This window comes from Eucyclogobius newberryi, unplaced genomic scaffold (assembly GCF_026437365.1).
Source record: "Eucyclogobius newberryi isolate DKJ021-1_F unplaced genomic scaffold, fEucNew1.0.hap1 SCAF_16, whole genome shotgun sequence".
NCBI lineage: Eukaryota > Metazoa > Chordata > Actinopteri > Gobiiformes > Gobiidae > Eucyclogobius > Eucyclogobius newberryi.
Genome location: NW_027315790.1, coordinates 25132091 through 25145211, shown reverse-complemented (window position 1 = coordinate 25145211; position 13121 = coordinate 25132091). Strand labels below are relative to the sequence as shown.

Sequence of the window (13121 nt, the reverse complement as noted above, 5' to 3'; positions counted from 1 at the left end):
TTGAATTTATGGAAAGCTCATCTCGTTAATTTTCCATCATTGAAACTGTATAGATCCCACCCTTTAAGTGCCTCCCTTGACAATACACTGACTCCTAAATAACAGGGAGGGTTTAGGTCCCTAACTTACCAACGCAGAGGAGGACGATGGGAAAGTGACAACAGAACAACACACGCCTTCAAGCCTCACTCACGACAGCATCTGCAGAAAACATGGACTTCTCTGGAACCTGGAAAGTCTACGCTGAGGAAAACCTGGAGGAGTTTCTCAAAGCAGTTGGTAACGCTAGTTATTTTGATATAATTATGGAAATCTTACAGACAAATTAAATGTGAGGCAAACTGACGTGAATTCAGAATATCTTGTGTTTGGGCTGCATATGAGTAGACAGTTTTAATTTAATTTGTTGACTTGATTTCAAGATGTGTTCCAATCTAGTAAAAATCAGATTATAATTTTGAATCAAAAACATTTTAACACCTTTTGCAGTCTAAAGTGTATTGGTTGATGTTTCTTCTTAAGGTGCACCTGAGATGGTTATAAAAATGCGTAAGGAAATTAAGCCAACGATCATAATAGAACAAAATGGCAAAGACTTCACCTACACTATACAAACTCCAGTTCGCACCACTGTCAACTCCTTCAGCATCGGGAAGGAGTCAGAGATCACTGGACTGGACGGGCGCAAGTTTAAGGTGAGTCAATTAGAAAGGCTTAAAGAAGAGAGCAAAATCAAATATTAGGCAAAAGAAAAAATAATTTAGATCACCACTTAATACTCACTTATTCTAATATTTAGGCTACTTAAAGGTGCATTATGTAACTTCTCTGATAGAGGGTTTGCCTCCTGCTTGTTACCAAGGAGATGTTATTCCTTTATCATGCCAAGTTACAGGTCAGATCTGTGGGGCAGCGAATCATAAGTTTTCATGTTATGCAATGCAATATCATCCCCATGCCATGGAGACAAGAAAAAAAGTTACATAGTGCTCCTATAAATTGTTCATTTGCAGCAGTGGTTTAGTTACCTAAAATAATATTTAGTTTTAAATTCTTACAGCAACTGTCCTAACATTTCCTCATTCTGAAAAACACGACTAGCAGTACTTTTCATGCAATAAAATAATTTAACAATAGTTATATGAATACCTACAAGACATGTGTGATTTTTACATACAGTTCAAGTAGTGAAGATTTGATGAAAAACTAACAGCCTACAAGGGTTTGAAGTAGAGGTATTGTTTTTTGGCCTCCTTTTCAGTGTACTGTCAAAGAGGATAATGGAAAGCTGATCACAGATTCAAACAAAATCCACTCTGTTCGAGAGATGGAAGGAGAGGACATGGTGGAGGTTAGTTTTTTTTCTTTTTCTCTCACAAAACACATATTTTAAATATTATTATTTTATATCTTTATTCCTAGAAAGTGACTGCGGGCTCTGTCACATTCATCAGCAAAAGTAAACGAGTCTAACTCAACTTTGGCTCGACGCAGTTTGAAGAACTGTCGGAATAAAAAGACATAACATAAAACATAATGTGTGAAGGCTTTTATAACTTCAGGCCTCTAATGTGTGTGTCAATGGATCATTTTAAAAGAATTAAACTTTTTTTAAATCTGTTTATGTTGTCAATAGTTGTTATTTGTGTTGTCTTCAAAGTATTTTACCCCTCTTACATTGAATCACGCTGATAATTTGGCTGATGTTCCCAATGTTTACACTATTATACATATTATATTAGTGAAAGTCCGGCAGGGGGCGGTACTGATCCATCTCACTCATGTCTCACTCGGTTGATTTACGTGAAGAAACAGTCCTAGCCGCCTTATCAGTGCGCATGCGTGTGGCATTCTTTAGCTGAGGGTTTTGCCTTGCTAACATTCTTCTACATACAGCGGTTTAATTTGACATTTAGAGTTATGAGGCCTCCAAATACCTCGTTGTTTGTCCGGAACATCGCAGATGAGTCCAGGTGAGTGCACAGACGTGACCATTTTCAAAAGAGTTCTGCTAAATGAATCTCAGTATAAGACGGGAGTTCTGCGAAGCTAATCATAGCGCGTTTTAACTTGGCGGCATCAAAAATGTTAATCCAAAATACAAACGCGTGTTGATGCACTTCACAATGAGCAGACGACAGTTCTCAAATAATACCGTTAAAACCCTTTTAAAACGGCAGGAATGTGTGTGGTTCGGTTGTGCATATCCACTTCAAAGCGCTTGAGTCGTAGATATGTAGCTAATGTTAAAGCTAATGCCGCCGATGCTGTCTACGTGGAGGCTAAATGTAGCATCTCGGCTCAAGACAAAACGAGACCATAACACACCATTGATGGCAGGATTGGCCAAAATCTACAACATTTACTATCTCTTATTTTTTATTATCTTGATAACGATATCCGAGTAATTTCAATAATTCACCGGGAATGTACTTAAAAGGGCTATCGCACAAAACGTGAATGGAACATCAGAATCAATCAGCATGGACATGAAACTAACAACAAACCTGCATAATTATTACTTTATGTGCTTGTTTTGAAGATTCCTCTAGATGTTTCCGTAATTTTTTCAAGCATATGAACAAAATGTGTTTCTTTTGTTTGGTCTATCTCCCGCCTCTAATAACTTTCATATCCTATGATTTTTTTGGGGAGGGATTCCGTTAAATTGACCATAGCAGGTCGAATGTGCCTACAGTTATAGACTTAAAAGAGGATGTTTTACATTCTAAACCGTAGAATCATAAATGTCACAGTGTAGAAGGGGTAAGTCTTCTATTTATTCTTGCCTTTGGGCTGTTGAGTTACATTTGTATTTACGATGTTCAGGCCTGAGGATTTGCGGCGTGAGTTTGGCCGCTATGGGCCCGTAGTAGATGTCTACATCCCTCTTGACTTCTATACACGTCTGCCCAGAGGATTTGCATACATTCAATATCCTTTATCAATGAGTCTTTTATATTTGCAGTGTCTAACTAATACTTTTGTCACCAGGATTGCTGTTTTGTCTGTCTGTTTTTTGCAGATATTTTTGATAAAATGTCTAACACACTACTATTTCTCTGTTATTGCTTCAGAAAATGTAAAAGCGTCCAGTTGTGGAGCGGCCACAAAGAGTTACAAAGACCCATTAGCTGTAGTAGCCGTAAAGACAAAGAGGCCAAAGCAACAAAAGTGAAAGGGTGAAAGTTTGAAAGACAAAGAAAAGAAAGTAAAGCATGAAGAGGAAAAGGGGCTCGGAAACGAGGCTTGGAAAAAGGTTTAAGACAAGAAAGCAAAGCAGGAAGTCTGTCTGCGCGAATCGATTTTAAAGGGTTAAAGATCAAGATGAAGTCAAAGTCAAGTCAAGGTAACAAGTCTGTATTGTTTTGTATCCTCTCAAAACGATTTGATAACAAAATCAGCTGTCCCTCTTATGTCCAAGACTATCCTTTTTATTCTAAACTAATTACAAATCTTCACTGTTTTGATTTTCTCATTTGTCAATTCTCAAAGTATATTGAATAGCCTGCTTCATCTTTAATCTCTATAGAAAACGGAGTGAACTGTCAATGTTAAGTCAAACTCTACACAACATGACAAAGTCTGCTAAAAAGTATTGAACATTACTTTGACTATATGTAGCACATTAGAGAAGTAATTTCAATGTTAATTCATATTCTGTGACCTCACCCAATGCCATGAATCCACAAAACCCTTAACTACGCAGCACATTTGAAGATGTGCGTGATGCTGAGGACGCACTGCACAGTCTGGACAGAAAGTGGGTCTGCGGTCGACAGATTGAGATCCAGTTTGCGCAGGGTGACCGGAAGAGTGCGTATTATTTATTAATACATTAGAACACACACTATTAAATGTCTGTCACTGACTGCTGCTCTCATTACCAGCGCCAAACCAGATGAAGGGTAAGGAGCGGCGGTCCCCAGGGGACCGGTCCCCAGGGCGATCCTCCCGCTACGATGATTATGACCGAGACGGTCGCCGGCGACGATCACGCAGTCACGAGCGCTATCGCTCCCGCAGCCCCTCGTATGACCGACATCGCCGTCGCTCACAGAGCCCTCGAGAGTGAGTCTCACACTTCTCAGGGTTTTGGACTATGAAGGTGCCCGAATAAAATGTTGTTGTTTTTTACTTTTTATTTAGATCTCACCGACGACGAAGAAGCAAAAGTCATGAAGATGGCGGGTGAGGAGCACATTTATTCAAAACAACCATCACTTTAATACATGTGTAATTAGAAAACTCATTTCATCGCTATTAGCAACCCAAAATCTTGCTCGGTCACACTGTTCAGCTGCGTGCATTTTTTGCATGTGGAATGGTTTGTTATTCATAATTTATCTCAAAATTATTATTCCTGTTCATCTCTGCTCATTCCTGTCCACATCCTCTCCTTGTGTCACACGTCCCACACTGGTCAGCCTGGAGCGGAGGAACCACAACACACAGCATCCAGTGTGGGCCGGGCGCATGTGAGCAGCAGTGCTCGTGGCTCTCTCCTGTGTCGCTCACACACGGGACACAGAGCCACGAGCACTGCCCCGGAGGAAAGGAGACATGCTCAAGTTTCCCTGATAAACAATGCGCTTTCTGCGGTGAAGCTCCAGCATTTACCACCTGCCCAAAGGGGCTTGTGGTGAAAACGAGGCAGGTAACAAAAGAGAACCGAAAAGAACAACTGGGAGTTCGTGGTAGAGGGTGCAGTTTCAATCAGCATGAAGGTAGATTCATAAAAGGGTTAAACGGGTAGAAATAACTAACCACAGCTTTTTTAAAGCAGCACATTCTGGATCCATATAACCTTGATTTTGATATGATTTCTCCTGTGCTCAGGTACAGACCGAGGCCTCGTCGTGAGTCCAGGGCCCGGTCCCGCTCTCGCTCTGCCACTCCCAGAGAGGAACCAACAGCTGCACCAAACTTTGAGGAGAAGCCGCGGCACAGATCCTCGCGCACTCACTCGCGCACTCACTCGCGCTCTGCCTCCAGGTCCCGCTCACGCTCCAGGTCCTGGGCTGGACGAAAGTCTGGAGGCCGCTAGGAGGATGTCGAAAGAGTGTGTGACATGAATGTAACGTCCTATGAACCATTTGTAAAAAGCTTGTCCCCTTTTACGTTTTAAGTGCTGTTGGTTGGTTACAGTCGTTTGTGTTCAGTGCTCTGCTTGCAAAGAGTCTTTTATTTGTAGTACCTGGTTTCCTAAGCCCTATGCATCATTTGCTAAAGAAAACCAGTATTTTTTTACCTATTGACAGTTTGATCCATTCCACTGTCGAGTTTTGAAATTTGTAATTCTAGCTTTTTTTCTGAGCTATTGGATTTGGTATGTTTTATAAAAGAAGGTAAAGCGTCAAACTTGTGTTAGGCTTTGCATGTACTTTAATCTTAGGCCTTGTTACAGCCAAAGTGCAGCCCAGTAGTTTGTAAATAGTTTTGGGTCAATAGTTTTAACTCAATAGTTTTAACTCAAAACATTGCCCTAAAATAAGTTCTTCAAAGTAATTTCTGGAGTATCAGAACAACTTGGGCAGAATGCTGAACTCTCTGTGAAAAGGAAGGTAAATGTTTTTAACAAGTTGCTTGTAGGTTTTTGGTCATGTAAAACCTGGTTAGTTTGAAATGTGCAGAAGAAGCTGCTCGTAAAGTGTTCTTGCATCAGTGACTTACCTGAAATAAACTTTTTTTTTCTTTTTCTGTTAAAATTGAACTTTTCAAAGTGTGATTCTGTCAATGTCCCAAATGAGGACTTAATTGGTGTTTACATGGTGGTTTTCACAACTCTTGTCACTTGCATGTTTTAGCCTCTAATAATAGAAAAGCTGTTATTTTTGAGTAATAAACCAGTACCAGGCTATCCTCAAATACATGTTTCTTGACTTTTTTTCAGTAACACAGGATATTTTTACTCAGGATCATTGTTAGGCGTTCCTTCACTCCATGTCAGCCTATTATCCAAAGTTCAAATAATTCATAACTAACTCAAGTTTGTGCTTTGGCTTTTGACATTTTCCAGTCTGATTTTATTTTTAAAATATTTTGGCCCGTAGTCATTAGACAGGAGAGGAAAGTGTGAAATGGGGGGTGAGAGAGAAAGGGGGGGACATAAAGCAAATGTCGAAATCGGGATTTGAACTCACGACACTGCGGCCGGCTGCACATGGAGATTTGAACATTATGTAAGATATTTATCCCCAATAAATTTAAAAACTATTCAGCTTCTGTTTTTTAAAGTGTGAATGAAAAAGCACATAATATTCTGTTATTTGCCGTGAAAGTTAGACAGTCTTGCATCCAGCTACACGGATTGATTTTTGAAAATGGAACATGGTGCAGTGGTGGACATTTTAAATTGGGGCCACAGTGAAGCATCAGCCAGGCGTGAAATTGGACGTGCCCCATCAATAATTACAGAACAAATGTATTAAACAGACGCGAGTCAATACAGGCGCACGGTGGTGGTTGTCAAGCACATCAAACTATCAACACTATATACAAAACTAATTTTATTAATGTAACAGTTTTACAATGATCCCTCTAATGCTAATCACATTAAAACAGAAGAAGAAGGAAGAATACTATTTTCACTATTGTGTTCATTGTATGTTGGTGCTGATGGCTAAAATAACCTTGAATAGGCCACTAATGACCTGAGTAAGAAAAAAATGTAATGCCTTAAGATATTTTTTATTATTACTACTAGTTACATTTTTCTTAATTTAATGTATTTATTTGTCATAGTTCCTAACAATTATCTGTGACTTTGCAAACATTTAGATATGTACAAAGTGATGAAGAAAGCTAAAAAAAAATGGTGGTCGAAGTTCTTTAGGCTTTTCTCTTGTTTACTTTTCCAAACAGGAATAAATGTGTCAAAAATATACAGTGTTAGATATAATACTAAATTAAATTATTGCAATAATATAGATGGATTCTAGAAATGACCAAACATGACGCCAACTTATTGTCATGACACCTCTTGTTTACAAAGTGCATCCCAGCTCAGGGGCCTTATGGGTTCAGTACGAGATCCAAGCCAATATTGAAGAGCACTGGCTCTAATGACGGGACGTCCCACTCAGATTGACCGCTGCAGGGACCACAGCCATGCCACAATATCGACCCCAGCTCAGACTCCACTCTACACTCAACAGGCTTCAGCCCAGCTAAAAACAACAGGACTTTCTAAATGCTCTGTCAATGGAAGACGGCCATAATATCTAAGATGAGAGGTAAGTGCCTACATTTAGAAGTACATTTGGTCATTTTAAGTATTCATGGATTTAGCTACCTATTTAGACATGTACATTTTGATAACTTTGACCGTTCAAAGGATGTTTTATTGTGCTAGTTTTTCATCACTCTAAAACCACTGAAACTGCACTCCATCAGATTATATTTAGATTTTGTTTTACTCATAAGATGTATTCATAACATTACTTGGCAAATTTTAGTGAGATCCTTTCATTGCTGTACAAAAAAAATCTGTTTTATATTAAGCACAAAAATAATAGAAATAAATTATAGTCCATCCAATCCTTAAAATTATAGCAATTTTATAGCTGGATTTGTGTTTTAAAAAACACAAAATGTAACAATTAATATGTAAAACTTTAGAGAAGTGACAAGTATAATTTACACTAAATATGTCAAATATCTGATTTTTTAAAGTACATAATCGTGTTATGTCAACAGTTTGCTTTTAAATGACTCATACTGAAAACTAAATGCTTTTGTTTTTGGTTGAGAAGATTCCCGTAACCCCAAAGCCATAAGCAAAAGTGAATACATTAACAGAAGTAGTCATTTTCTCTCTTCCAGAACCCTGCTAAACTAAAGTGAACCATGGGAGATTGGAACTTCCTTGGGGGGATTTTGGAGGAGGTCCATATCCACTCCACTATGGTCGGCAAGATATGGCTGACCATCCTGTTCATATTTCGAATGCTGGTTTTAGGCGTCGCGGCCGAGGACGTGTGGAACGACGAGCAATCAGACTTCATTTGCAACACGGACCAGCCTGGATGCCGAAACGTCTGCTACGACGAAGCATTCCCCATCTCCCTCATCCGCTACTGGGTCCTTCAAGTGATCTTCGTGTCTTCGCCGTCGCTGGTTTACATGGGGCACGCTATATACCAGCTTCGCGCGTTGGAAAAAGAGCGTCATTGCAAGAAAGTGGCTCTGAAACGCGAGTTAGAAGCTGTGGATGGCGAGTTGGTCGAAGTTCGAAGGCGGATTGAGAAAGAAATGAGACAGCTGGAGCAGAGCAAACTCAACAAAGCGCCGTTAAGGGGGTCTCTGCTGTGTACATATGTTGCGCATATTGTAACCAGGACTTTTGTGGAGGGAAGCTTCATGACTGGACAATACATTCTCTATGGGCATCGCTTAAGTCCACTTTACAAATGCGAACGAGAGCCCTGTCCCAATGTGGTGGACTGTTTTGTCTCGAGGCCAACAGAGAAGACAGTTTTTATGATGTTTATGCAGGTGATTGCCTGCATTTCGATGTTTCTGAGCCTCCTCGAGATCATGCATTTGGGTTACAAGCGGATCAAGAAGATTATTTTGGACTTCTATCCGCATTTAAAGGACGACTTGGATGATTACTACGACAGCAAATCCAAAAAGAACTCGGTGGTGCATCAGGTTTGCACTGGGACATCTGTGGGACGCAAGACCACAATCCCGACGGCGCCGAGCGGGTATACGTTGTTATTAGAAAAGCAAGGCAACGGCCCGAACTACCCTCTTCTGAGCGGGTCGTCCGCTTTTGTGCCAATTCAAGGCGACCCGGGAGTAAAGCTTGATATCCATAAAGAGGGCAAAGACGATGTCCTGAGTCCGACTGAGCAAAATAGTAATTCGAACAACACAAGTAGCGAGACGAGATCGCCTTCTGGTGACAAACTGGATGATCCCGAAGAAGGGTCGTCATCCCAGCACGAGAATATGGATTGTCCCAGATCCGAGTACCCTACACTCCCAGTAACAGAGGCGCCGACAAGTTTGCTGAGGAAGTCTCGCAGAGTTAGCCCACCATGGCATTGCTCCACTGTGGTTGAAGGGACTGGTTCCGATAGCGGCGATTCCTATCATGGGAATAACAACAGTATGAAGTTGAGATGCGTGGGACCAAGAGCGAGGCTTGTATCCAAAGCTGAGCTGAGCAAAAAGTCTCAAAGCAGGTCCCAAAGTCCGGATTCGGCCGAGGAGCTGAGTTCAGCGTCCCGACATTCGAGGGAGAGTAACAGTCCCACGGCCACATCTCCAAATCGAAGAGTGTCAGCGACGAGTAGTGCAAGCAGCAGACGAGCACCCACTGATCTGCAGATATAAACTAGACAAGATACTCTTCCAAGCACCAATCGGACATGACAGAATGACCACAGACGAGATGAGAATGACAAAAGAATGTGGCTTCATCATGGAACCTTTTTATATTTGGCAGAAGGGAGCACTCCAAGTGAATATGCTTGGAGTAGAAAAAGTGAGTAAGGATTTGGGCAGGTTGGACCAAAACTTTGGAACATTTTCCATTAAGTTTTCTGCCATTCTGTGGAACAGTCCAGAGTCACCACAAGGCAAAGTTAATTGATTGCATTGTAATCATCAATAACTTACAGGGCAGTCATAAGGTGGTGTTCGATTAGTCTATTTTCAAAGCACATCTTTGGCTGTGAGACATTTCAAACGAGCCTTATAAAATTACAATGAAAAATACAGCGGTGTCACTTGTGGGTGAGTGGATAGCACACAGCACACATGCCAGCCGTGTGGCGCAGCCCACAACATTGTGAGTTTGAATCCAGCTCATAACAATTTTCTGCAATGTCCTTATCCTCATTTCATGCTGCACTGTACTGTCGAATTAAGCCTAAGCCCTAAATAAGAACACAGGCACCTGATGAATGCTTGTCAAAACATCTTGGTGTGATCACATATTTAATGCAAATCACAGTGCCTCTGCCATCCATTCTCACTACAATCCAAACTTACTGGTCCGACGAGCACCTGTTTTTGTGAGTTCTGATTCAGGGCAGGTCCCCACAATTGCTATTTTCTATAATATGAAAAGTACTTTGATAATACAAGAACCATCCCCAGTCTCCCGGTGGCCACAGCAGGCCGGAGACAGTTATTGATGTATTTGTTTTGAATGATTAGAAGATCAATAGAAAAGGGAAAAGCAATCTATAAATGTAACTTATGTCACCAACATGTTGCTCTGAATTAGGAACATAACATTTACTTACATAGTATGGTCTGTGGTGCAAAATGATTGGATGCAACATAAATCTAAAAGAAATGTCTTTGTATCAAACGATTTGCCTTTAAACTTGAAAAAACAGAATAAATTTGGATTGGAGATCATTTATCAATTTTAAAATGTCTTAAAATTGACATTTTATAATTCCTGTTGTATGTGTGCTTAAACTGTATTTGTAATAATGAATGGCTGAATGTAAATGTAATGTTTGGACCAATGATATACTAAATACTGGGGTAAAGTGTTTATTTTAAGAGGGCAGATGAAGCGTGTTAAATAACAAAAGAATCAGTGTTTGTGTGATCACTGTACATCCATAATTATGTAATAAACAAAGAGGTATTACAAAAATACTACAATCTTTTTCTTTCTTTTCACTCCACCACACCTTGCTCCTCTATTCAGCAGCTCCCTCGTCAGGCGCTGGCTCATACTGCATCAGCTGTGACAGAAATAGGAAACATACATCAGTGGATTAGTCCTCCTTACTATGTTCAGGAATTCATAGACTGTATCCAAATCTCATGGGACAGTATTTTCCCATTATGTGTGCCATATTAATCTTGATTCTGCGTGGACTAGTGGGAAGGAAAAATAGGGTACAGTATTTGTCAAAAAAAAAAGGGATCCAGGATTCCAGTTTATGAAATGTGTTTGATAACAGTAATTTCTTCACATTGGCTACTCTATGCAATTCCCTCTGCCTTAAAAAGGAAAAAAAATGCCCAGAAACCTCTATTGATGAGATGTATATTTCTGTAATATCCCTAACGGTGGTCCTCCTGGCTCACCCTGTTCCTGAGCTCCTTGTTCTCCTCCATCAGCATATTGCACTTCTGTTGTAAATCCGACAGCTCCATTTTCAAAGCCTCAGTGTCAGCCGGCTCTGGACCTGCTGCTCCCAGGTGAAGTTTTACGAAACTTTACCATGGTCAAGGAAAACTCGTGATGATGTATGCCTTCTTATTCATCCACATGCTTATATATAATGTGTATCTAAGTTTGTGTTTTTTGCTCAACAAAAGGATACTCCAACGCATTGTTGGGTTTATCATTCTCCTCATAGAGTGCCACCAAAACTACAACAAGAAATCGTTTTATTAATCACACAAGACAAAAAACAAACAATTGTATAATTCACTTACCGCTTGTCAATGTGTCAAGAACTCCAGATTTTTCTAAATATCTTCTGAACTGTTCCCTTTTGGACTCGTTTGAAGTCTGCAACGAAAACTGTCAGAATTTTGGGAACCACTGGAACGTTGCGTGCATTTCAGCGCCAGAATCTATTCAAAGTGAGCTAGGCGTGCTTTTTATTGAAAGGCATTGCAATGTAACTAACATTAGCCGCAAATTAGCATGTTTTACTACACATGGCAACGACAAACCATCAACACAATGAACGACATTTAAACAGAAAATACTTACTCGATAATGGGCCATGGTTGCGTTGATATCTTGACAATTTTGCGCTTCTAACCAACTTGTGACACATTAATTAAGCTACTTTCTGCAGCTGGTTTGTTTGCCTTTCGGAGGACTACAGGAAGTAGACCGGTTACCATAACGACGCATGATCGACACACGGAAGTGACTGTTAGATCATTTTTATTCAGGCTTTTTATATATTTTTAAATAAACACATTATAGTTGATAGTAACGATTGAAACCTCTGAACATTTTCTTGATGGTTCATCAAATATTTGAAACGGTAAATTATGAATTAACAACATCATAACAGGTTAGCGTCGATCAAAAAGTGGGCGGTGCAAATTGCCAAATGCGTGTACGTCACTTCCGAAAGCCAGATGTACACCCGACATCGATCTATAATGGTGATGGATCATGATATTCCGCCATTCTTCATTTGACATATCTTATCCAGCCCTTTACCCATCTGTTATGCCGGTATCTTGTGACCGACAGTGTCCCTGCTCTCTTCTACTCGATAAAAACTGTAAACATGAGTATGTGTTTGTCTTTTCGTCGACTGGTTTTAAGTGAAAAGGAGATAAGAGGAATGTCATAGGAGTTTGTTCTTTTTTAACGGAAACAGCTGTAAAACTGACCGGTGTCATTCACAACCAACAGACCAATGTCGTAAACAGTTTATAAGGTAAGTCTTTCCTAGCTATTTGTAAAAAACAAAACAAAAAACCAACAACAACACTTTGTTATAGAGTCTGGCTGGATGCTAAATTTATTCTCAAGAGATGTCTGATGTCCCTCAAAACAGTTATTGATAATGTGTGTTTTTTGTTTGGTTGGTTGATGTTGTCTATTGTTCATGTGATATCTTATCTACTCTCTGAAAGTCAGTAATAACGAGATGATCCTTAAGTGTGTTTACTGATGTGTTTCTAAATCTTGCTTTTTTATTTTATGATAACAATGTATCACTTTGTCTGTTTGCAATGCTAATCATTCATTATCTTCTATCTCCCTTAAACTATACAGCCGGTGCTTATTATCATTATAATACACACACATTTCCTCAAAATGCCTTTGATCACATGATAGTCAAATGTATAATAGTCAAATAGATAAGTACTATTTAACTATTATGTTACTTGGGGGTAATTACACAGTCCAATGCGCTGTTGGTTTAAAAAAAAAAATCCATAGCTATCCATTATATACATCTACTATAACCACTTATTAATGACAAATATGATACAATACTTGTCATTAAGTAGTTAAAATACATGACGCATTCATTCAGGATTGTTGGATGCTCGTGCAGCACACACAGCAGTCACATGCCACAGGAGACAGTATTTGCTGAGAGCATTATTTCAATTGTCCTAAACAGGCAAAAAAAAAGGTCTGAATGGTGCAAAGTAAA

General features: G+C 39.7%; 4 protein-coding genes across 4 annotated transcripts; 3 read left to right on the top strand and 1 right to left on the bottom strand.

The window, feature by feature from the left end:
* Nucleotides 1-88: 88 nt before the first annotated feature.
* Nucleotides 89-1599, top strand: LOC140361464 (fatty acid-binding protein, liver-like). The gene is made up of 4 exons (XM_072447175.1): nucleotides 89-279; nucleotides 523-695; nucleotides 1262-1351; nucleotides 1423-1599. The coding sequence occupies exons 1-4, from the start codon at nucleotides 213-215 to the stop codon at nucleotides 1471-1473; spliced, it is 381 nt and encodes a 126-aa protein (XP_072303276.1). The 5' UTR covers nucleotides 89-212; the 3' UTR covers nucleotides 1474-1599.
* A 199-nt stretch (nucleotides 1600-1798) lies between these two features.
* Nucleotides 1799-5862, top strand: LOC140362055 (uncharacterized). The gene is made up of 6 exons (XM_072448075.1): nucleotides 1799-1973; nucleotides 2830-2936; nucleotides 3715-3816; nucleotides 3891-4071; nucleotides 4150-4191; nucleotides 4840-5862. The coding sequence occupies exons 1-6, from the start codon at nucleotides 1921-1923 to the stop codon at nucleotides 5045-5047; spliced, it is 693 nt and encodes a 230-aa protein (XP_072304176.1). The 5' UTR covers nucleotides 1799-1920; the 3' UTR covers nucleotides 5048-5862.
* Nucleotides 5863-7151: 1289 nt separating this feature from the next.
* Nucleotides 7152-9519, top strand: LOC140362060 (gap junction alpha-9 protein-like). Its single transcript, XM_072448090.1, has 2 exons — nucleotides 7152-7235; nucleotides 7825-9519. The coding sequence occupies exon 2, from the start codon at nucleotides 7849-7851 to the stop codon at nucleotides 9343-9345; it is 1497 nt and encodes a 498-aa protein (XP_072304191.1). The 5' UTR covers nucleotides 7152-7235; nucleotides 7825-7848; the 3' UTR covers nucleotides 9346-9519.
* A 988-nt stretch (nucleotides 9520-10507) lies between these two features.
* On the bottom strand, nucleotides 10508-11845 carry mycbp (MYC binding protein). The gene is made up of 5 exons (XM_072448099.1): nucleotides 11705-11845; nucleotides 11422-11497; nucleotides 11307-11355; nucleotides 11068-11197; nucleotides 10508-10718 (listed from the first exon to the last, which is right to left on the bottom strand). The coding sequence occupies exons 1-5, from the start codon at nucleotides 11717-11719 to the stop codon at nucleotides 10674-10676; spliced, it is 315 nt and encodes a 104-aa protein (XP_072304200.1). The 5' UTR covers nucleotides 11720-11845; the 3' UTR covers nucleotides 10508-10673.
* Nucleotides 11846-13121: the final 1276 nt, after the last annotated feature.

Bases quoted from the DNA above. Each gene is read 5' to 3' on its own strand.
- LOC140361464 (XM_072447175.1), top strand. From the start codon at position 213: ATGGACTTCTCTGGAACCTGGAAAGTCTACGCTGAGGAAAACCTGGAG. The intron at 280-522 runs GTAACGCTAGTT...TTTCTTCTTAAG, and splicing joins GGAGTTTCTCAAAGCAGTTG to GTGCACCTGAGATGGTTATA. The intron at 1,352-1,422 runs GTTAGTTTTTTT...CTTTATTCCTAG, and splicing joins AAGGAGAGGACATGGTGGAG to AAAGTGACTGCGGGCTCTGT.
- LOC140362055 (XM_072448075.1), top strand. From the start codon at position 1,921: ATGAGGCCTCCAAATACCTCGTTGTTTGTCCGGAACATCGCAGATGAG. The intron at 3,817-3,890 runs GTGCGTATTATT...TCTCATTACCAG, and splicing joins TGCGCAGGGTGACCGGAAGA to CGCCAAACCAGATGAAGGGT. The intron at 4,072-4,149 runs GTGAGTCTCACA...CTTTTTATTTAG, and splicing joins CGCTCACAGAGCCCTCGAGA to ATCTCACCGACGACGAAGAA.
- LOC140362060 (XM_072448090.1), top strand. From the start codon at position 7,849: ATGGGAGATTGGAACTTCCTTGGGGGGATTTTGGAGGAGGTCCATATC.
- mycbp (XM_072448099.1), bottom strand. The intron at 11,356-11,421 runs GTAAGTGAATTA...TTCTTGTTGTAG, and splicing joins TCTTGACACATTGACAAGCG to TTTTGGTGGCACTCTATGAG. The intron at 11,198-11,306 runs GTATCCTTTTGT...ACCATGGTAAAG, and splicing joins AAACCCAACAATGCGTTGGA to TTTCGTAAAACTTCACCTGG.